Source organism: Tachypleus tridentatus, chromosome 7, assembly GCF_004210375.1.
Source record: "Tachypleus tridentatus isolate NWPU-2018 chromosome 7, ASM421037v1, whole genome shotgun sequence".
In the NCBI taxonomy this organism is placed as follows: Eukaryota; Metazoa; Arthropoda; class Merostomata; order Xiphosura; family Limulidae; genus Tachypleus; species Tachypleus tridentatus.
Genome location: NC_134831.1, coordinates 71,805,528 through 71,826,533, shown reverse-complemented (window position 1 = coordinate 71,826,533; position 21,006 = coordinate 71,805,528). Strand labels below are relative to the sequence as shown.

Here is a 21,006-nt window from a genome sequence, read left to right as displayed (position 1 = left end):
GATGGGTATTTCAGTTTGTTGTTAATAAAGTTTGAAGTAAAATGTTTTCGTTTTAGGAACTACGGTTTATACATTTCATGAACATATCTGTTATTTCACTAGTTGTTTTCACCAAATAAAATAAAACTAATTCTTACTGGATGTCTTTAGAATGTCGTATTTAATTCTTCGACTATCCTCTTAAGCAAATTCCAAATATAAAACTCTAACCATTACAACATTTCTCATATCCAGTTGGCCTGGTATTGTGCAAAAGGCCTCTTCGGCAACATTATAGCAGATACATTGTAGAGGATATGTTATTTTACAGTATTGTTTATTTTTATACAGGAATTCTCAAAATATTCGAAAAAAACGGTTATATTGTGGTAATCTTTCTTACCAGAAACTTACGTCATGCTTAGTCAGTTTGTACTGCCACCAGTGTTTCTGAATGATTATTTATTGTACAAGTAGTTACGTTAATAATTCTACACGTATTTGTGTTTTTTTTTATTTATTTAGTTCAAAAGGAGATTTTTCCTTGCAGGATCTCTTGGGCAGTTTATTAAAATCACAGGTTAGCGACCGAATCTCATAACGAACCTACTACTCCTTACGAACGTTACACTGTAAAGAATTACTTTTTATTGGAAAGTGTTAGTAATGTACGTTGTTATTGTCAGTTACAAAATGTTATTTTTACACAGTGGTGAACATAAAATTCTACAAAGTGCTAACATTTCAGTTGTCTTTTGATACCGAAGAATTTGCACTTTCAACATGAAAAAACTGAAACCATTGACCATAAATGTCGGTACCAGAACACATGAGAAAACAAAGTCAACGCGTTCAGTCGTTGAGGTTAGGAACTTCAGGTTGATCCACTATTTGAGGTTAAAAGCTAATAAAACCTATAATATTCATATTTATAAATACACACGCTCGATTATGCCATGCATATTTAATACGGGGTCCCTAGAGGCTCAGCGATAAGTCTGAATGATTGTGACGCTGAAACTCAGGCTTCGATCCCTGCAGTGGAAACAACACACATGCTCCATTGTGCATCTTTATGCAAAACGACGAAAAACGTCTCAAATGTAAAGGGAAATCTTTCGATCCTCTTTACCCACTTTTTAGTGTTTGATTACATTAAAAATCGAGAGCAAATAATTCAATATTAGTGTTTGATTTCCATTTCTGGGCCTTGATGTTAACATTATTTATTTATCTATTACAGCACAGAAAGAACTAATTGTGTTACAAAACATTAAAAGGACGAAATGTATTCACTGTGAAGTCTGCGCTACCGAGAAAGAAAAGTAAGGCTCATTTTGTATAAATACATACCTCTGTTTGTGTATAAAATAGGATTAGATGCACTGACAAACAATGTATGTCATCACTAATAGAAAGGCTTGCATTCCTTGTGTTAAAATAATTTTGAAGTCACAAACCAACATAACACAATCAGTACAAAACCATGGTGTATAAAAATGTATCGAAACTACAAGTTGACATTGTTTGTCGTTGTGTAGGTAGCATGAATCCACTGAAAACTGACCACTGTTGTAAAGGGTACGTAACAGCCCTTTCCAAATCAAAATATTCGTACCCTCAGATCATAAAGGTGTATTGAGATTGTATATTTAAAGTTTCAAAGAAAGAGATGATCACTTTACTTAACGGAAACAAAGGAATATTGATCATTCTGAGGCATCGGAATAATCGAAAAAGATACATGTAACAAGTGGTGTACCTCAGCAGTGGTCAGAAAAGTGCGTTGTATTGTAACAGGTGAAAATACATGAACATAAAAATTTATGAGAAACCGTCTGCGTGTCCCACGCAGACAACAATATGTAACATTATCAAGAAGGATTACTGTTTGGAAAAACGACACAAGTTACGTGTACATAAATTTCTTCGACGAAATATCCGCTCAACCGTTGCATATGTCAAGCAGTTGGAAAATTAAACGAGTGTTCATACTGTTCCATTTAAAGGCATAACAGTCAAGCGCATATGGATTTTTATGCAATTGGACTGTTAAGATGGACGCTAATAAACTATCGGCATGGTACACAAGACGGCTTATGGAAGCATTTGGGGAAGAATGATATGCTTTGAACGTGAAAGACGTATACAGGTAACTACGGTTATTAAATGGAGCATGACTGGACGTGGCGCTGTGAACTGTAATTTCATGTACCTAGCTCCTGTGTTCATCATTTGCTTTGAAAAACTGTTGTACTTGAAAGACGTTTTCACTATTTGGATCTATTATCGATAGTATTTGGTTGAACCTGGTGATCAGAAAACTGTGTAAGAAGTGAGTGCAACTCTGATTATGCAGTGATAATTATTGTGCAACTCACAATAATATCTTCACTTTTAAAACGTAGGGAACAAAAACGTTTTAACTGGTTAAGATATACTATGTAAACACATTTAACTATTTTTCGATGTTACAGTGTAATCCCTCCCTTGTTTCGCTTGGTAGATTAGAGTTTCATATCTCATAGACTGAACAGTCTCACGGAAGTTATAATCAATTTTTTTTTAATTTTGCTGTGATTGTTATTTTATACAATTTTGGTGTCAACATTGATTAGATTATCCCGTTATTGGCCATACCTTGTATTGGCTCGTTTCTTAATCTCTCATTTTAGTATCTTGTTTGAAATCCAACAAGCACTATAGCTTTGCAAACAACAACTAATATCGTTGCATTATCAGCATGATCCTTAACTCTCTCGAAACCTAATACTTTATTCCTACCAGAAGACAGGGTACTTGACTGTGTTATACATATGCGTATTACTTATTGAAGGCCGGTCATGACCAGATGGTTAAGGCACTCGACTTATAATCCGAGGGTCGCGGGTTCGAATCCCCGTCACAACAAACATGCTCGCCCTTTCAGCTGTAGGGGCATTATAATGTGACAGTCAATCTCACTATTAATTGGTAAAAGAGTAGCCGAAGAGCTGGCGGAAGGTGGTGATGACTAGCTACCTTCCCTGTAGTCTTACACTGTTGAATTAGGGGCGGATAGCGCAGACAGCTCTCGTGCAGCTTTCGGCGAAATTTAAAAACAAACAAAATTATCCATAGATGCAAGAGCGTTATTCTCACTTTGAGAGTCAAACTTCGTGTGTCCTAACTTGATCAGATGTTAAATTATAGAGTACGCGTTTCTCAGCTCACTGCTGATAAGTATATTGTGGTGTGTAATGGTGACTAGCTGCTTTCGCTCTCTCTCTAGTCTATCAGTTTTAAAATTAGGGACAACTATGCGCAAGTAGCCCTGAAATATGAAACTGGCTTTTATCCTGGCGTCTATTGCTAGACGTCATAAAGCACAAATATTAATGTGTTTTATTTATTTGTTTGTTGGGTTTCCCACAAAGTTGCTTGATGGCAATGTTCACTTGCCATTTGTTTGACGTGTCACGATGTAGCCACGCCAGCTAGTCAGCACCCCCTAACGTTAATCTTTATCAACAAATTGTGAGATAATAAAAATATTCAAGAAACATCTTTTTCTCTGGCTGCACCATAGAAGAAACACTTATAAAACTACGTAATGGACGAAAGTGTTTATAGTACCTCTAAGACCAATGTATGTTTTAAAGATGTCCATATATTTTAACAATATAAAGTATAATAACCATAGAAAAAAATTACACCAGAAAGCAAAACAAAAACACATGTGTGTTGGAGAGCAAGTTGCGACTTTTTTTTCTAATTTATTTTTTCATTGTTTTTTTCAGTACTTGTCATTGTGGACTGTTACAGTCTGATCACAATGACGTCAACGAGAAAACTGAATTAGATATTGTACTTCCGGTAACTATGAGTCACGTGATTTCCAAACTTGAAGAGGAAAATGAGAGAGAGAGTGGGATAAAAGAGTTTCCAACAAACGTCTTTGGGAAAATAGAATTTCAAATGGACGGTTTATGACTAGCAAAACTAGCGAAGGTATATCGATACAATAGTCTTATATCTTAATAGTATGCTTATAAGTCTTTGGTTTCGGAATAGAAACAACATGACATTCCTACTTAAACTATATTAAAATAATAGCCATTTCTACTGTATAAGTACAGTGAACAATCCATTTGTTTCTATTGTGTTTTCAGTATATCAGGATGTCGAATGACACATTCGTGGATGACCTTTTTAAGTTTATGAAAGTTCACTGGCGAATGATGAAACCTCACGAACCGCAGCTGGTAATTTCTGTGACAGGTGGTGCTAAAGACTTCCACCTTAGTGCAAAGCAGAAGGAGAGATTTAACACAGGACTTATCAATGTAAGCTTTTTAAAAAATAATTTAAAGAGACTAGTGGGGAAAATATTAATTATTTATTGGAAACAATGCACATGATTCGTTTTCTTTAATTCAGTAGTTTTATATTTTTAAGTTATAAGTTATTTACTGAGTGAAAATGTATGAGAAAAATTGGAAGAAAAAATATAAGTTATATGATATTTAACACGTTAAAAGTTTATTAAATTATAAAGACGTGTCTTGTTTTTCTTTATAATTTCAAACTGTTACTTAGCATGTTGCTTTGTTATTTTCCTTGATGTAGCTCAGATAGCCTTATTGTAACTTTGCGCGAAATTCAAACCAAACCATGTAAAGTTAAGGGGTGGTTATCCCTATCCTGTTCATCATGTACTTGAATAATATGCCTCTAAAAGGTCCAAGTAATGGATACTCCTTACAGTTCTCAGACGATGTAGCAGTCTGATAAAGTGCATCAACACCAGCAATAGCAGTCACAAACATACAACCACAATTAAATAGAATAAGTAAATGTTGTTAAAAATATAGAATCAAAATAAACACAACTAGTAGTATTTACTAAGTTAACTAAACATAGAAAAGCACAACCTCAGTTCTATATGAATGGAGCACTCCTTCAGACTGCTGCATCTGCAAAATTTTTAGGACTAACATTTGACTCAAAGCTAACGTGGGTAAACCACACAAATAATATTAAAAGAAAAATTTGGCGAAGAACAAACTGCTAGGAATCTAACTGGTAAAAGATAGTGGAGCTACGGCAGATAACATCATGAAAATATATAAAACATACATTAGACCCGTCGTTGACTATACAGCCTCTGCAAGGATAAACATAAGTAAAAAACTACTACAAACAATACAAACACAATACTCACAACAGCTTATAAACTGCTCAGAACAACATCATCTGAATTCATGCATAAATACGCACACATGGAAACAATAGCAGATAGACTCCTACATTGTAGAATAAACTATTTTGATAAAAATTGAAGACAAAATGAACTAGTAAGCGAACTAGACAGGTACTGCATACATTATGAGGATAGTTATAAACACCTTTCCTCAATAAATATATATTTTCAAAATAAAAAGAATCTATAAACTAGATTTCACATTAGTTTAGGGGTTAACTAATAAACAATGAAAGGGTTTTATGTAAATCTTTTATAGTTACTACCAATCTGATGAAAGTGCAAATAATTATGGAACTATAAAGAGAAATGATTTATTTGTACCAAGTGTATATGTAGATAGTGCACGGACATTACTCTGACAGTGGCAGTGTGGGTTACTCGTGTATAATGTATAAATACACTTGACAGATGCTGATACAAATATAAATGAAGGAGAGAGAGGTCGCCTAAACCTGATCTTTCTGGGTATATAAGCCCTAATACCCAAATAACAATGAGAGAGAGAGAGATGTAAAGCTACATAAAGAGCTATCTGCACTCTGTCCATTGCGAGGGCTTACACTTCATATTTTAGTGTTGTAAACTTATTGCTGATCCAGTGTTGGATACCAGAGATGCAATCAGATATACAATCGAAATTGAAAAATAAAGAGAGTCTTCTTTCTCGCACATTAAGTGTGAGCAACTTGAGATCTAAAAATGTTCATGCCGATAAGTCAGTATTCGTCCGCTGCTGCTGGCGAAACCACACATAATGTATTTTTACAATAGGTGTCGTGCAGTGTAATCATAGAATAGCTTCGGCGTGTAAACGTTGAATTTGTGCTCGTTCTACGAGGGTTAGCTATTAAGTGTCACCATCGGCTGTTTTAAAGCAGAGCCACAGTGGGCTATCTGCTGTGTCTATTGTGGAAAATTGAACCACGGACTTTATTGTTTTATTGTTGTAAGTTCGTAAACTTATTGCTTTCTAGCCGGAAGAAGTCATCATCGATTTATATTCAATTTACTTAACGTTTCTCATTAGTTATCTATATTCAATTTACTTAACGTTTCTCATTAGTTATCTATATTCAATTTACTTAACGTTTCTCATTAGTTATCTATATTCAATTTACTTAACGTTTCTCATTAGTTATCTATATTCAATTTACTTAACGTTTCTCATTAGTTATCTATATTCAATTTACTTAACGTTTCTCATTAGTTATCTATATTCAATTTACTTAACGTTTCTCATTAGCTATCTATATTCAATTTACTTAACGTTTCTCATTAGCTATCTATATTCAATTTACTAACGTTTCTCATTAGCTATCTATATTCAATTTACTTAGCGTTTCTCATTAGTTATCTATATTCAATTTACTTAGCGTTTCTCATTAGCTATCTATATTCAATTTACTTAGCGTTTCTCATTAGCTATCTATATTCAGTTCACTTAACGTTTCTCATTAGTTATCTATATTCAATTTACTTAGCGTTTCTCATTAGCTATCTATATTCAATTTACTAACGTTTCTCATTAGCTATCTATATTCAATTTACTTAGCGTTTCTCATTAGCTATCTATATTCAATTTACTAACGTTTCTCATTAGCTATCTATATTCAATTTACTTAGCGTTTCTCATTAGTTATCTATATTCAATTTACTTAGCGTTTCTCATTAGCTATCTATATTCAATTTACTTAGCGCTCTCATTAGCTATCTATATTCAGTTCACTTAACGTTTCTCATTAGTTATCTATATTCAATTTACTTAGCGTTTCTCATTAGCTATCTATATTCAATTTACTAACGTTTCTCATTAGCTATCTATATTCAATTTACTTAGCGTTTCTCATTAGCTATCTATATTCAATTTACTTAACGTTTCTCATTAGTTATCTATATTCAATTTACTTAACGTTTCTCATTAGCTATCTATATTCAATTTACTTAACGTTTCTCATTAGCTATCTATATTCAATTTACTTAACGTTTCTCATTGGTTATCTATATTCAATTTACTAACGTTTCTCATTAGCTATCTATATTCAATTTACTTAACGTTTCTCATTAGCTATCTATATTCAATTTACTAACGTTTCTCATTAGCTATCTATATTCAATTTACTTAACGTTTCTCATTAGCTATCTATATTCAATTTACTTAACGTTTCTCATTAGCTATCTATATTCAATTTACTTAACGTTTCTCATTAGCTATCTATATTCAATTTACTTAGCGTTTCTCATTAGCTATCTATATTCAATTTACTTAACGTTTCTCATTAGTTATCTACATTCAATTTACTAACGTTTCTCATTAGCTATCTATATTCAATTTACTTAGCGTTTCTCATTAGCTATCTATATTCAATTTACTTAACGTTTCTCATTAGTTATCTACATTCAATTTACTAACGTTTCTCATTAGCTATCTATATTCAATTTACTTAACGTTTCTCATTAGTTATCTATATTCAATTTACTTAGCGTTTCTCATTAGCTATCTATATTCAATTTACTTAGCGTTTCTCATTAGCTATCTATATTCAATTTACTTAGCGTTTCTCATTAGCTATCTATATTCAATTTACTTAGCGTTTCTCATTAGCTATCTATATTCAATTTACTTAGCGTTTCTCATTAGCTATCTATATTCAATTTACTTAGCGTTTCTCATTAGCTATCTATATTCAATTTACTTAACGTTTCTCATTAGCTATCTATATTCAATTTACTTAGCGTTTCTCATTAGCTATCTATATTCAATTTACTTAGCGTTTCTCATTAGCTATCTATATTCAATTTACTTAACGTTTCTCATTAGTTATCTATATTCAATTTACTAACGTTTCTCATTAGCTATCTATATTCAATTTACTTAGCGTTTCTCATTAGCTATCTATATTCAATTTACTTAACGTTTCTCATTAGTTATCTACATTCAATTTACTAACGTTTCTCATTAGCTATCTATATTCAATTTACTTAGCGTTTCTCATTAGCTATCTATATTCAATTTACTTAGCGTTTCTCATTAGCTATCTATATTCAATTTACTTAGCGTTTCTCATTAGCTATCTATATTCAATTTACTTAACGTTTCTCATTAGTTATCTACATTCAATTTACTAACGTTTCTCATTAGCTATCTATATTCAATTTACTTAACGTTTCTCATTAGTTATCTATATTCAATTTACTTAACGTTTCTCATTAGCTATCTATATTCAATTTACTTAGCGTTTCTCATTAGCTATCTATATTCAATTTACTTAGCGTTTCTCATTAGCTATCTATATTCAATTTACTTAACGTTTCTCATTAGTTATCTACATTCAATTTACTAACGTTTCTCATTAGCTATCTATATTCAATTTACTTAACGTTTCTCATTAGTTATCTATATTCAATTTACTAACGTTTCTCATTAGCTATCTATATTCAATTTACTTAGCGTTTCTCATTAGCTATCTATATTCAATTTACTTAACGTTTCTCATTAGCTATCTATATTCAATTTACTTAACGTTTCTCATTAGTTATCTACATTCAATTTACTTAACGTTTCTCATTAGCTATCTATATTCAATTTACTTAACGTTTCTCATTGGTTATCTATATTCAGTTTACTTAACGTTTCTCATTAGTTATCTATATTCAATTTACTTAACGTTTCTCATTAGTTATCTACATTCAATTTACTTAACGTTTCTCATTAGTTATCTATATTCAATTTACTAACGTTTCTCATTAGTTATCTATATTCAATTTCCTTAACGTTTCTCATTAGTTATCATTAGTTAAGTAATATTCTGAGCATGTTTGCTTAGTGTACAATTTTATAAAGGACAGACCTGGTCGGTAGCTCACATCGTCTAGACGCTGTTCAAGTAAACGTCGAAGGCAAGGTAAATAACACGTACGTTCAATTTTTTGCAAAAAAATAAAATATATTCTAAAACAGTATTAGATAATTTCTCTGTTAAGGGTCGGCCTGGCATGGCCAGGTGGTTAAGAAGCTTGACCCGTACTCTGAGGGTCGCGGGTTCAAATCTCCGTTACACCAAACATACTCGCAATTTCAGCCGTGGAGACGTTATAATGTGACGGTCAAACCCACTATTCGTTGGTAAAAGAGTAGCTTAAGAGTTGGCGGTGGGTGGTGATGACTATCTGCCTTCCCTCTAGTCTTACATTGCTAAATTAGGGACTGCTAGCACAGATAGCCCTCGAGTAGCTTTGTGCGAAATTCAAAAACAAACAAACCATTGTTTTTTTTTTCTTAGGCGGCTCTGACGACCAATGCCTGGTTGATAACCAGTGGATGGAATACCGGCAGTGTAAAGGTTATAGGTGAAGCTATTCGAGAGGATCAATTTCTTATGTCCGATAGTAAGCGAATGACCCACGCTATAAGGTTTATCGGGGTCGTGAAATGGAGATTCGTGAATGGCAGAAAGAGTTTGATAAACAAAAATGTTCATGCAAGTGTATACAGTGTTGAGTGTGTTTTTTCTTATAATAAAGCCACATCGGCTATTTCCTGAGCCCACCGGATGGAATCGAACCTCTCTTTCAGCCTTGTAAATTCGTAGACTTACCGCTGTACTAGCGGTGGGCTACGGTGTTGAGAGAAACCAAAACAAACAAAGACATTAACAACAACCTTATAGAATAATGGCAATCCAAGGTACACGTATGATAGAACATTAGAATCCATATGATAATTGATATAAATTGGCTTGGCATGGCCAGGTGGCTATGGCATTTTGACTTTAGTTTAAAATAAATTCATTTGTTATTAAACAAAAAGTTAGACAAAGGGATATTTGTGTTCTAGCCACCACGGGTTTTGAAACCTGGTTTCCAACAAGACATATATTCAAAGATATACCGTTGCGCCACTTGCGAGGGGGGGGGGGTAAATTTCTTTAAACTTGAATTATGTGACAAGTATGTGAATATTCTTTTTAAAATAGAAATGTACACAGACTGAGATTATTCAGCGATGGGAATATTACGGGCATCTAGCAACGGGCAATCAGGAGCAGCCATCTCATCCGTCAGATCAAGGTTATGAGTACGCAAAAGAATTCTCAAACCCAAATACTTGTTTTTATGAAGTTGGGAATATCTCCTGATGCTATTAATAAGATAACAAGTTGAGATATGAAGCTGACGAGGTTCACAAGCGAAAAGTTTACAAAGTTTTCTTACACATTTCGAAATCAATGATAGTTTGAACGAGAAAGATGACCAAGGAGGATGATATCACAGAATTTCAGTTAAACCACATAAACCTGTCTATGCAGCTTTAACGTACTTAGGCCCGGCATGGCCAAGTGGTTAGGGTGCTCGACTCGCAATCTGTCGGTCGCGGGTTCGAATCCCTGTCACACAAAACATGCTCGCCATTTCAGCCATTGGGGTGTTGTAATGTGCGGTCATTCTTCCTATTCGTTGGTAAAACAGTAGCCCAAGAGTTGTCAGTGGGTGATGATGACTAGCTGTCTTCCCTCTGGTCTTTCACTACTAAATGAGAGACGGCTAACGTAGATAGCCATCATGTAGCTTTGCGCGAAATTCAAAAACTAAACCTGATATAAATTATATATATGTGTGCAGGTTTTGTGATCGGGCAAAATAGTTCTAGTGCAATCTACGGCACATATAACAACGATGTGGTAGGGTTCTGTGAAGGCGGCGTGCAAGGTAACCCATCTAATCCGTGGAATTAACGCCTTACAGACTTACGTTGTTTCTTCTGTATTTTTATGAGAGTGCTTTTGTTTAAGCTTATGAAGATATGCCTGACGAGTTGTGGAGATTGTCTTGGTTATTTAAATGAAGGATATGTCTAACGAACTCGATGCTTTGTACTGGGAACGATTTGCTTGATTTTGTAGAACATAGCCACGTTAAGCTTTTCTTAAGTTATATGCTATGTCTGCCACAGGGAATCGAGCCACGGATTTTAACGTTGTAATTCTAAAGACTTACCATAGTTATACCGGGGGGGGGGGCACTAGGAAAAAATGGCAGCATGTAAATTTCCGCATTTTAAATGTTCAAATATGGATTTTAGTTTTATATTTTGTGTAAGAATTACCCATTGTCTTTCAAAATTCCAGTATATTTTATTTGAAATTAACTATTCAGCTTATATTACATTCTTGCAGTTTTCGATACTGTATTTTTTTTACAAACGATATTTCGAATGTTCTGTTTTTAATGACATGTAAAACGAGTTTCGTTATTATTTTTATCTGTAGGAACATCACACAGCAGTGTATAAAGTAAATCCAGTTTTCAAACAAGGGGAACCTGCGGCTCTGAATCCTAATCACACCCACTTCTTGTTGATTTACGATGGTTTTAGTCAAACATTTCGAGATATTGAAGACTTCCGAACAGAACTTGAATAACGAATTGCAGCGCCACCTTATGGACCAGGTATATACATTTTTTATTCTTAGTCAAAGTTTTACAATGATTAGCAGCGCTACCTTACGGGCCAGGTATACATTAATTTTCTTCTTGAACAAAACTTTATCGTGAGATGTCTATGCCTTGTTCACCACAAGGAATAAAATCCTGGATATTAGCTTTGTATGTTTGTAAACTTACTGCTGACAGGAAGCATTGGATGAGTAACGAAGTTTATTATCCTCGAAAATAAGATAAACATTTATTTTCTCTGATTATACCTAACACGTAAGAATGTTGTTTGTTAATTGAGAACTACGTTTGTTTTCAAACATAAACATTTTTTAAAAAACAAAACAGTACAAAAATAACTTCTAATTTTTACCTACTAAATAAGTCTTTACTTATACATAATGTAGGGTTAACATTTAGTATATATCTCGGTAGGTCAGCGTTAAATTTACGGATTTACAATGCTAAAAATCGAGTTTTATACCTGTAATGGGCACAACACAAATAGTCCATGTTGTAGTTTTCTGTTTAACAATAAAAGTACAAATTTATCTATTTGTTTCTGTTAGAAATGTCTATCTACATTTGTTTCTAAAATTGTTTCGGTTGTTATATATATATATATATATGCTTATTTATTTCCATTGATTGCTGTCCTCATAAAGTAGTAATAGTAGTTTTAGACCTTACACATATTTATACGAATTTATCTTTATTTAAGATGTAAAGTTATTCGAAATCAAAACACAATTTACCCATAAATCTTAGTTGTAAACAGTATGTAATCTTAAATGTTTTATTTCTGTTTATGTAAACTGAGAGAAATGCGCACGCTTGTCTACTTCTTTTCTGATCTAACTTTATAGGTCAGATCCTTTCTTTTTTTTTTCAGATCCTGGTTTAGGGATTCCTATTGTCTTATTGCTCCTGGAAGGCGAGTTTCATGCCATATCTCACGTGCATGAGGCAATTGCTTGTCGGATACCCGTGGTGATATGCGCGGGAACTGAACGAGCAGCTGATATTATGGTCTATGCTTACAACAGTTACACCAAAAATGCAAAGTACGTATCGATATTATATGAAACAAACATTTTAACATTGTCACAAGACACTTAGTGGTTGAATACTTTAAGATCTGTATTTTAATAGTTAAGAGTAGTAACCCAGACCTTTGAACCAATGAAAGTATCTTTACTTAGTTTCTTTGACGTGCTTGGTTTTTGTAATTTCTGATGGACACATGAGAGATTTCCAGGATGTACAAATGTACAAAAAGTGCTGTTGTCTCTGGGCTGATGTAGATAAAGTGCTGTTGTCTCTGTATTGATGTAGATAAAGCGTTGTTGTTATTGTATTGATGTAGATAAAGTGGTGTTGTTACTGTACTGATGTAGATAAAGTGCTGTTGTTTTTTCTGTATTAATGCAGATATGATGTTACTGTATTGATGCAGATAAAGCGCTGTTGTTGTTTCTGTATTGATGTAGATAAAGTGTTGTTGTTTCTGTATTGATGTAGATAAAGTGCTGTTGGTACTGTATTGATGTAGATAAAGTGCTGTTGGTACTGTATTGATGTAAATAAAGTGCTGTTGGTACTGTATTGATGTAGATAAAGTGCTGTTGGTACTGTATTGATGTAGATAAAGTGCTGTTGTCAACATCTTCTTAAATACCTGGCATCAAATTACGTGTAAAATGTTATCACAAATTTCAATTTATTAAACTCAAAGAGAAGCATTATTTATGAAAGAATATAGCTTGACAACTGGTGATTTAAAAATAAACTTTCATGGTTAACTGCTGAACACAAGTAGCAAGAGAACTCTTTTTATGATCACGGTATTTAATAAAGAATCGAAATCGAAGGGAGTTTTGTATAAACAAGTACTGATGACAGACAATGACACCCAAACGAAAAGAACAATAAAACTTTCTTTTGTTTGCGCTTTAAGCTCTTGAGGGGAGAAATTGGAAACTGGGTAATCTAGTCATTAGAAAATGCTTTACTATAGAAAGAAGTGGCTAGTGAGATAAGTCTTGAATTCAACTGGTGAGAGCACCTATTATTCGTAACTTTGTTATAGGTGCGTTCAATATTACAAGATGTTGGTTTATCTCTTGATATACAGAGTAAGAAACACGTACAAGAAAGGTTAGTTAGTCATTAATTCTCAATTCTTGTAAAAATTCCCATTAACTCATGAGCTTCCTATGCCTAAATTGTATCACAAATTACGTAAACATTTAATGAAATAATAAGTTTATTTAAAAATGAAAAGTGTTCTGTACATGGTGTTTGTTTTAGATCGAAGCAACATTGGACTGTATACAGTTTTAATCGCGGGAAATCGAACTTCTAATTTTAGTGTTGTTAGTTTCTAAACTTACCGCTTCTTCACCAGGCGTTCATGTACATGGTGAGCATCTAAGTAATATTAGTTAATAATTATTTATTTAATATAAAAATGTATTACTACATTTTTGTTCCACTTTTCAATATCTGCTTTAAATTCAGTAACAAGAAAAATACAAACAAGTAAAAACAGAAAAGAGCCTAATCAATTGCTACACAGTTTGGAGGTAAAAATATTACATAGAAACAGGATTCTTAAACGGTTTGTTTTAACGACAGTGTTTATTATAATAAAGCAATCATATTTATTTTACATTTCATCAGTGAGAGTTTAATGAATAATAATATATTATATTAATAATAACGACAACAAAACTTTCAGAACTTCGGTGTTTTTTTTTTTTTTCAGTAAAGGAGATATTGTAGAAATATTCACGTCTAGTAATTATCATGTTGGACTGTGAAGCTGAGACTCCAGATATCGTAAAAATATTCACGTCTAGTAATTAGCATGTCGGACTGTGAAGTTTAGACTCCAGATATCGTAAAAACTATTCACGTCTAGTAATTAGCATGTCGGACTGTGAAGCTGAGACTCCAGATATCGTAAAAATATTCACGTCTAGTAATTAGCATGTCGGACTGTGAAGGTGAGACTCCAGATATCGTAAAAAATATTCACGTCTAGTAATTAGCATGTCGGACTGTGAAGCTGAGACTCCAGATATCGTAAAAATATTCACATCTGGCAATTAGCATGTCGGACTGTGAAGGTGAGACTCCAGATATCGTAAAAAATATTCACGTCTAGTAATTAGCATGTCGGACTGTGAAGCTGAGACTCCAGATATCGTAAAAATATTCACATCTGGCAATTAGCATGTCGGACTGTGAAGCTGAGACTTCAGATATCGTAAAAACTATTCACGTCTAGTAATTAGCATGTCGGACTGCGAAGTTGAGACTCCAGATATCGTAAAAAATATTCACGTCTAGTAATTAGCATGTCGGACAGTGAAGCTGAGATCCTAGATATCGTAAAAACTATTCACGTCTAGTAATTAGCATGTCGGACTGTGAAGCTGAGACTCCAGATATCGTAAAAATATTTACGTCCAGTAATTAGCATGTCGGACTGTGAAGCTGAGACTCCGACCCCCGATAGTACAGCGGTATGTCTCCGGATTTACAACGCTAAAATCAGGGGTTCGATTCCCCTCGGTGGGCGGAGCAGATAGCACTTTGTGGCTTTGCTATAAGAAAAACACAAACACATAAGCTGAGACTCCAGATATCGTAAAAAATATTCACGTCCAGTAATTAGCATATCGGACTGTTTAAGCTGAGACTCCAGATATCGTGAAAAATATTCACGTCTAGTAATTAGCATGTCGGACTGTAAAGCTGAGAATCCAGATATCGTAAAAACTATTCACGTCTAGTAATTAGCATGTCGGACTGCGAAGCTGAGACTCTAGATATCGTACAAACTATTAACGCTCTGCCCTTTTTGACCATGAATGAGTTGTAGAAGAGACTGTCATATTCTATTATTTGGTTTGACAGGAATATGCTAAGAGTTGCCGGTGGATACTGTTGATTGTCTTTAGTTTGTCACCTTAAAATTAGAAACGATTAGTGTAGATAGGCCTTGTGTAAATTTACGTGATATCCATCAAACGAAAGGTAAAGATATTTTCATTTGTTTGTTTCAGAATTTTCACCCAAATCAACTCAAAGCGCTGTCTGCGCATGTCAGTTCCTAATTTTAAACCGATAGGCTACAGAGACGGCAGCTACTTGACAATAGCCCTTGCGATTTCTTAGACTACTCTTATCTGAATGAAAAGCGAAATTTGACTGCTAGTGTTACAATATACTTGTTTCATGAAAGTGCAGAGCGCGTTTTTGCGGCAAAAGGCCACAAACCACGAACTGTTAGAGTTAGTGGCTTTGTCTGGTGTCCTGTTTAAATCATTATACATGCAGACTAAAAAAAACTATTTTGTGTCTCATTAGGAGTATAATAAGTAAAAAACTCTTTAGACTCTGAAATTAGTGTTTGTAGACGTGGATACTAAAGGAACGTTTAGGCCAATCACAAATAAATGAATTAGTTCATTCTTATATATTTTTGTTCCTACTGAAACTTTACAATTTCTAAGCTGTTTTTTTGAAATTCATTTTTGGCGCTACGAGTTAATATAGTTAAAGACCAAGAATAATCGAAACGTTAAATAAGCTATTCATTGTTGTTTTAGTATTTGTGGGGCAGGGGTAAGTTTATGTTGTTACAGTGTTAAAATTCGGAGTTCATTCCCTACAGTGGACAGATTGCAGATGACTGCTTATGTTTTTATCGGTTGTTTATCCAACTTTATTTTTTGAGCACTGAAAACTGTTTAAGAGAGTTTCAAACCGCTCTACTGTTTCTGAAATTTTGTATTTAAGAATATTCCGAGACAAATGTTGTTGGTAATAATAACAATATTTGAATACACTAGTCTTTCTGTTGTCATCAGTGGCTAATTATAGATTAATGTTACTGACTGAGAAAGTTACTAATCGGTTTGGTGGAGATTTATTTGAAAAAAGGTTTTTTCTAAGTACCAAAATTTGAAATGCATGTCAGTTCAGGGGCGTAGCCAGAGGCGTAGATTCTGGGGGGATGAGGGTATAGATCCCCCTTCATTTTAGGTGGGAGTATGGTGCATACAATCATCCCCCCTACAGTTTGATCTGTTGAATTGTTTTATTGCATCACAGGCCTGCAAATTGTGTGTTTATTCTTGTGATTCTCGTGTTCTTACCAATCGAATTACATAATTAGGCCGAAATGTAGGCTTTTTCAGTAGCCAAAATGTACATTTTTAATATAGGCGTGCTTCTAAGCTTTTCGATCTAAGCGATAGTTCGTAAGTATTAGTCAGTAAGCCTAAGTATACATGCAAGGCTTGCAAGCACTATCACAGAATCTACCTACGTCTTGTACGTAGTGTAAGATTAAGTAAAATTTTCATTACAACAGATTGAACACAGCATGAAATTCGAAAATGTTACTCCCAAGCGTAAACTCCTGTGATCTAAATCTGGCAGGCTATTTGTAGCTTGTAGCTGCATCAATCATATGTGTATATTGTGCGGTTTTCCTACGCCATTTGTTCTTATGCATGTCAAGCCGGTTTTATTGTCGAACGCCTTACTCTCCTTAGCTGCCGAAGCACTGACCATAGTGTACGTTTAGTGTACAGGTAACGACAGGTTCGGGCCGCTCGGATCCAGACGCTCCCTACATCACTCTCCTCAGCTCCCTTTAGTCTGAGCCTTCATTTTACAACAGGGCTCATTAGACCTGTGTTTGAGGCCCTCATTAATCCATGAAATTTCAGATTATCACCGCCCTCTAATAAAGTGATGGTGCTTTATGGTAAAAGAACAATATATTATCTTCAGTGATGTCGAGAAAACCCACTTGTAGAGAAATATATAAGCAAAAACAGCTGGTTTGGGTTGAGAAAATATTTTACATACAAGAGCGAACAACGTTTCGACCTTCTTCGGTCATCGTCAGGTTCACAAAGCAGGAGGTAACTGACCGGAAGCTGACCACATGTTTGAAAGGGGTTGTGCAACTGAGTGTCGGAACGTAGAGGGCGGTGTTAGATGTTTGAATATATAATTTTATTTATTTTATTATATTAATATAGGTATAAAGGCGTTCCTTTATATTGGTTTATTTTGGGTTTAAGTTGTTGTATAAGTAAGGCTTCTTTAATTTTGAGTTTGTTTATGTTTGTTTCTTTATTTAGTATTTGAGTGTTTTCTATGGTTATGTTGTGTTTATTTGACTTGCAGTGTTCGAAAACGTGTGAAGGTGACTTTTTATGTTCTTTGAATCTGGTTTCCATTTTTTTACTTGTTTCTCCAATATTGAAGTCGTGGCAGTTATCACATTGTATTTTATAAATAATGTTGGTGTGGTGTTTGTCAGTGTAGTTTTTACATAGTATAGACCTCAGTTTTGTTCCTGGTTTTTGAATAAATTTGGTATTAACTGGAATGTCACATTTTGTTACTAGTTTTTGCCAAATGTTGGTTATTTGTCTGCTGATGTCAGGAATATATGGTATCCAGCAGTATATGGTTTCGTGATTTTTTGATTCGTGAGATATATTTACTTTTGTTGGTTGATTTTGCTTTCTGTCTAGGTGTGTGCGTATAATGTTTTCTACGGTTCGTAGAATCTGTTAATTAACTACTGTTAAAAAAAACTACTTAAAGCCATGTTGAACACGAAATACAAAGAACTACATGACTTACAAAAAAAAAAATGAACCTAGACCATCAACTGGCATGCTGCATTAAACCAGAGATTTACGGACTTATACAACGAAACATAAACCAAATCAACACTAAGAACGACAGAGACAAAAAGATCTGCCACAACAAATAACTAGAAAAACTAAGATGTAAACAACAGAAAAGACACCAAAACGACAAACCGTTGACTAACCTCATAATTAACAGATCCGACCGACAATTAAACACAGACGAGATACATCTACTTGACAAAGGACTCAACTTCGCAATAGCACCTAGGTACATTCCAACCATAGAAATCAAAACATGTTTAGAAGATCTAGCCAGAAGACTTGTGATACTTTCTACAGAAAACAAAAACAAGGAAACAACCAAAAACAACCAACAGAAGACAACTTAGATAATTTTATTGATATCCAACAACCAAACTTCCCAGGTAAAATTACAAATTTATATTTTCCAGAAACACCTAAAAACAACATCTTAAACGATTTTTTCAAAGAATTTTCTCACAAAACCATCAACATAATTTCACAAAATAGAAAACTAAAAAACAACCTTACAAAAAGAGACATTAATTCCATTAAAAACCTAAAACAAGACAAAAGCATAAAAATTCTAAAAGCAGATAAAGGTAACGCTATAGTCATAATGAACACGAATGAATACATCCACAAAATGAAGAACATCGTATCAGACACGAACAAATTTAAACCAATACACACAAATCTAACAAAGACACACGAGACACAACTGAACAAATTACTACTACAGATAAAAAAAGCCAACACAATTTCACAAACACTTTATTCCTACCTACGTAAAACCGACTCACACACACCACAAATATACGGTATCCCCAAACCTCATAAACCAGATTGTCCATTACGACCAATAATGTCCACATATGAATCGTTTAATTACAATCTTGGTAAATACATAGCATGGGCATTCTCCAAATATGTAACATCAGCCAGCTCATTCATCAAAGACTCTTTTAATTTCAAGTCTAATCTAAATCAACTTAATCATAAAGCCTTAATGGCTAGTTTCGATGTTATATCCCTCTTTACAGAAATTCCAACCACTGAAGCCTGCAAGATAGCCTCAGAACTCTATATCCGAGACCCTAACCCAACTATAGACATTCCCAGTAACCAATTAGCAACCCTCATAGAATTCACCACGATAAAGACAAACTTCATGTTCAACAACCAAAACTTTATACAAACAAATGGTCTAAGCATGGACAACCCAGTATCACCAGTTCTAGCCAATATTTTTATGACACAAGTTGAAACACAAGCAATTATCACAGCATTACATCCACCACAATACTGATACAGATATGTAGATGACACGGTTGCGGGATTCAAATCTACAGAACACATACTTAATTTTTTCAATCACATTAACGCTATACATCTCAACATTAACTTCACATGTGAACAAGAAGGAAGCAATCAAATATCATTTCTTAACCTCAAAATTACAAGAACCGACACACAATTCAAAACAGAAATCCACCGAAAAATCACCCATACTGGACTATATATTCCTTGGGACTCAGCACATGAAACAAAACAAAAACTCAATATACTAAGAAACCAAATAAACACAGCCATAAAACTATGCTCACCAGATAAAATTAACGATGAATTAGACAAAATAAAACAATACTTCATCAACATCAATAAGTTTCCTCCACAAACCGTAGAAAACATTATACGCACACACCTAGACAGAAAGCAAAATCAACCAACAAAAGTAAATATATCTCACGAATAAAAAAATCCCGAAACCATATACTGCTGGATACCATATATTCCTGACATCAGCAGACAAATAACCAACATTTGGCAAAAACTAGTAACAAAATGTGACATTCCAGTTAATACCAAATTTATTCAAAAACCAGGAACAAAACTGAGGTCTATACTATGTAAAAACTACACTGACAAACACCACACCAACTGTCACGACTTCTATATTGGAGAAACAAGTAGAAAAATGGAAACCAGATTCAAAGAACATAAAAAGTCACCTTTACACGAACACTGCAAGTCAAATAAACACAACATAACTATAGAAAACACTCAAATACAAAATAAAGAAACAAACATAAACAAACGCAAAATTAAAGAAGCCTTACTTATACAACAACTTAAACCCAAAATAAACCAATTTTAAGGAACGCCTTTATACTTATATTAATATAATAAAATAAATATAATCATATATTCAAACATCTAACACCGCCCTCTACATTTCGACACTCAGTTGCACAACCCCTTTCAAACATGTGGTCAGCTTCCGGTCAGTTACCTCTTTCTTTGTGAACCTGACGATGACCGAAGAAGGTCGAAACGTTGTTCGCTCTTCTATGTAAAATATTTTCTCAACCCAAACGAGCCGTTTTTGCATAAATATATTATCTTATCATAGATGTAAAAATATTGTGTTTTCTTGTATAATTAGAACACAAAAGGAGCGTTTTCAACGGCCTGAAGCCTCTACTCGAATTGTATTGCTAGTTTTTGTTTAGGTATAGATATTACCGTATTTTCCGGTTAATAAGCCGAATCGCCGAATAAACCGAGGCCAATTTTCAGCTCTGAAAATGAGGGTTTTTGCTTATTACCGCCCAATAAGCCGAAGCCATTTTTAAGAAG

The 21,006-nt window shown here is 33.9% G+C and overlaps 1 protein-coding gene across 1 annotated transcript; it reads left to right on the top strand.

Annotated features, from left to right (window-relative positions):
• The first annotated feature begins 1,217 nt into the window (after positions 1 to 1,217).
• Positions 1,218 to 13,247, top strand: LOC143258027 (transient receptor potential cation channel subfamily M member 6-like). The gene is made up of 5 exons (XM_076517061.1): positions 1,218 to 1,304; positions 3,759 to 3,969; positions 4,131 to 4,304; positions 11,491 to 11,671; positions 12,549 to 13,247. Exons 3-4 carry the CDS (start codon positions 4,140 to 4,142, stop codon positions 11,641 to 11,643), a joined length of 318 nt encoding a protein of 105 aa, XP_076373176.1. The 5' UTR covers positions 1,218 to 1,304; positions 3,759 to 3,969; positions 4,131 to 4,139; the 3' UTR covers positions 11,644 to 11,671; positions 12,549 to 13,247.
• The last annotated feature ends 7,759 nt before the right edge of the window (positions 13,248 to 21,006 follow it).

Bases quoted from the DNA above. Each gene is read 5' to 3' on its own strand.
- LOC143258027 (XM_076517061.1), top strand. From the start codon at position 4,140: ATGTCGAATGACACATTCGTGGATGACCTTTTTAAGTTTATGAAAGTT. The intron at 4,305-11,490 runs GTAAGCTTTTTA...TTTTATCTGTAG, and splicing joins TTAACACAGGACTTATCAAT to GAACATCACACAGCAGTGTA.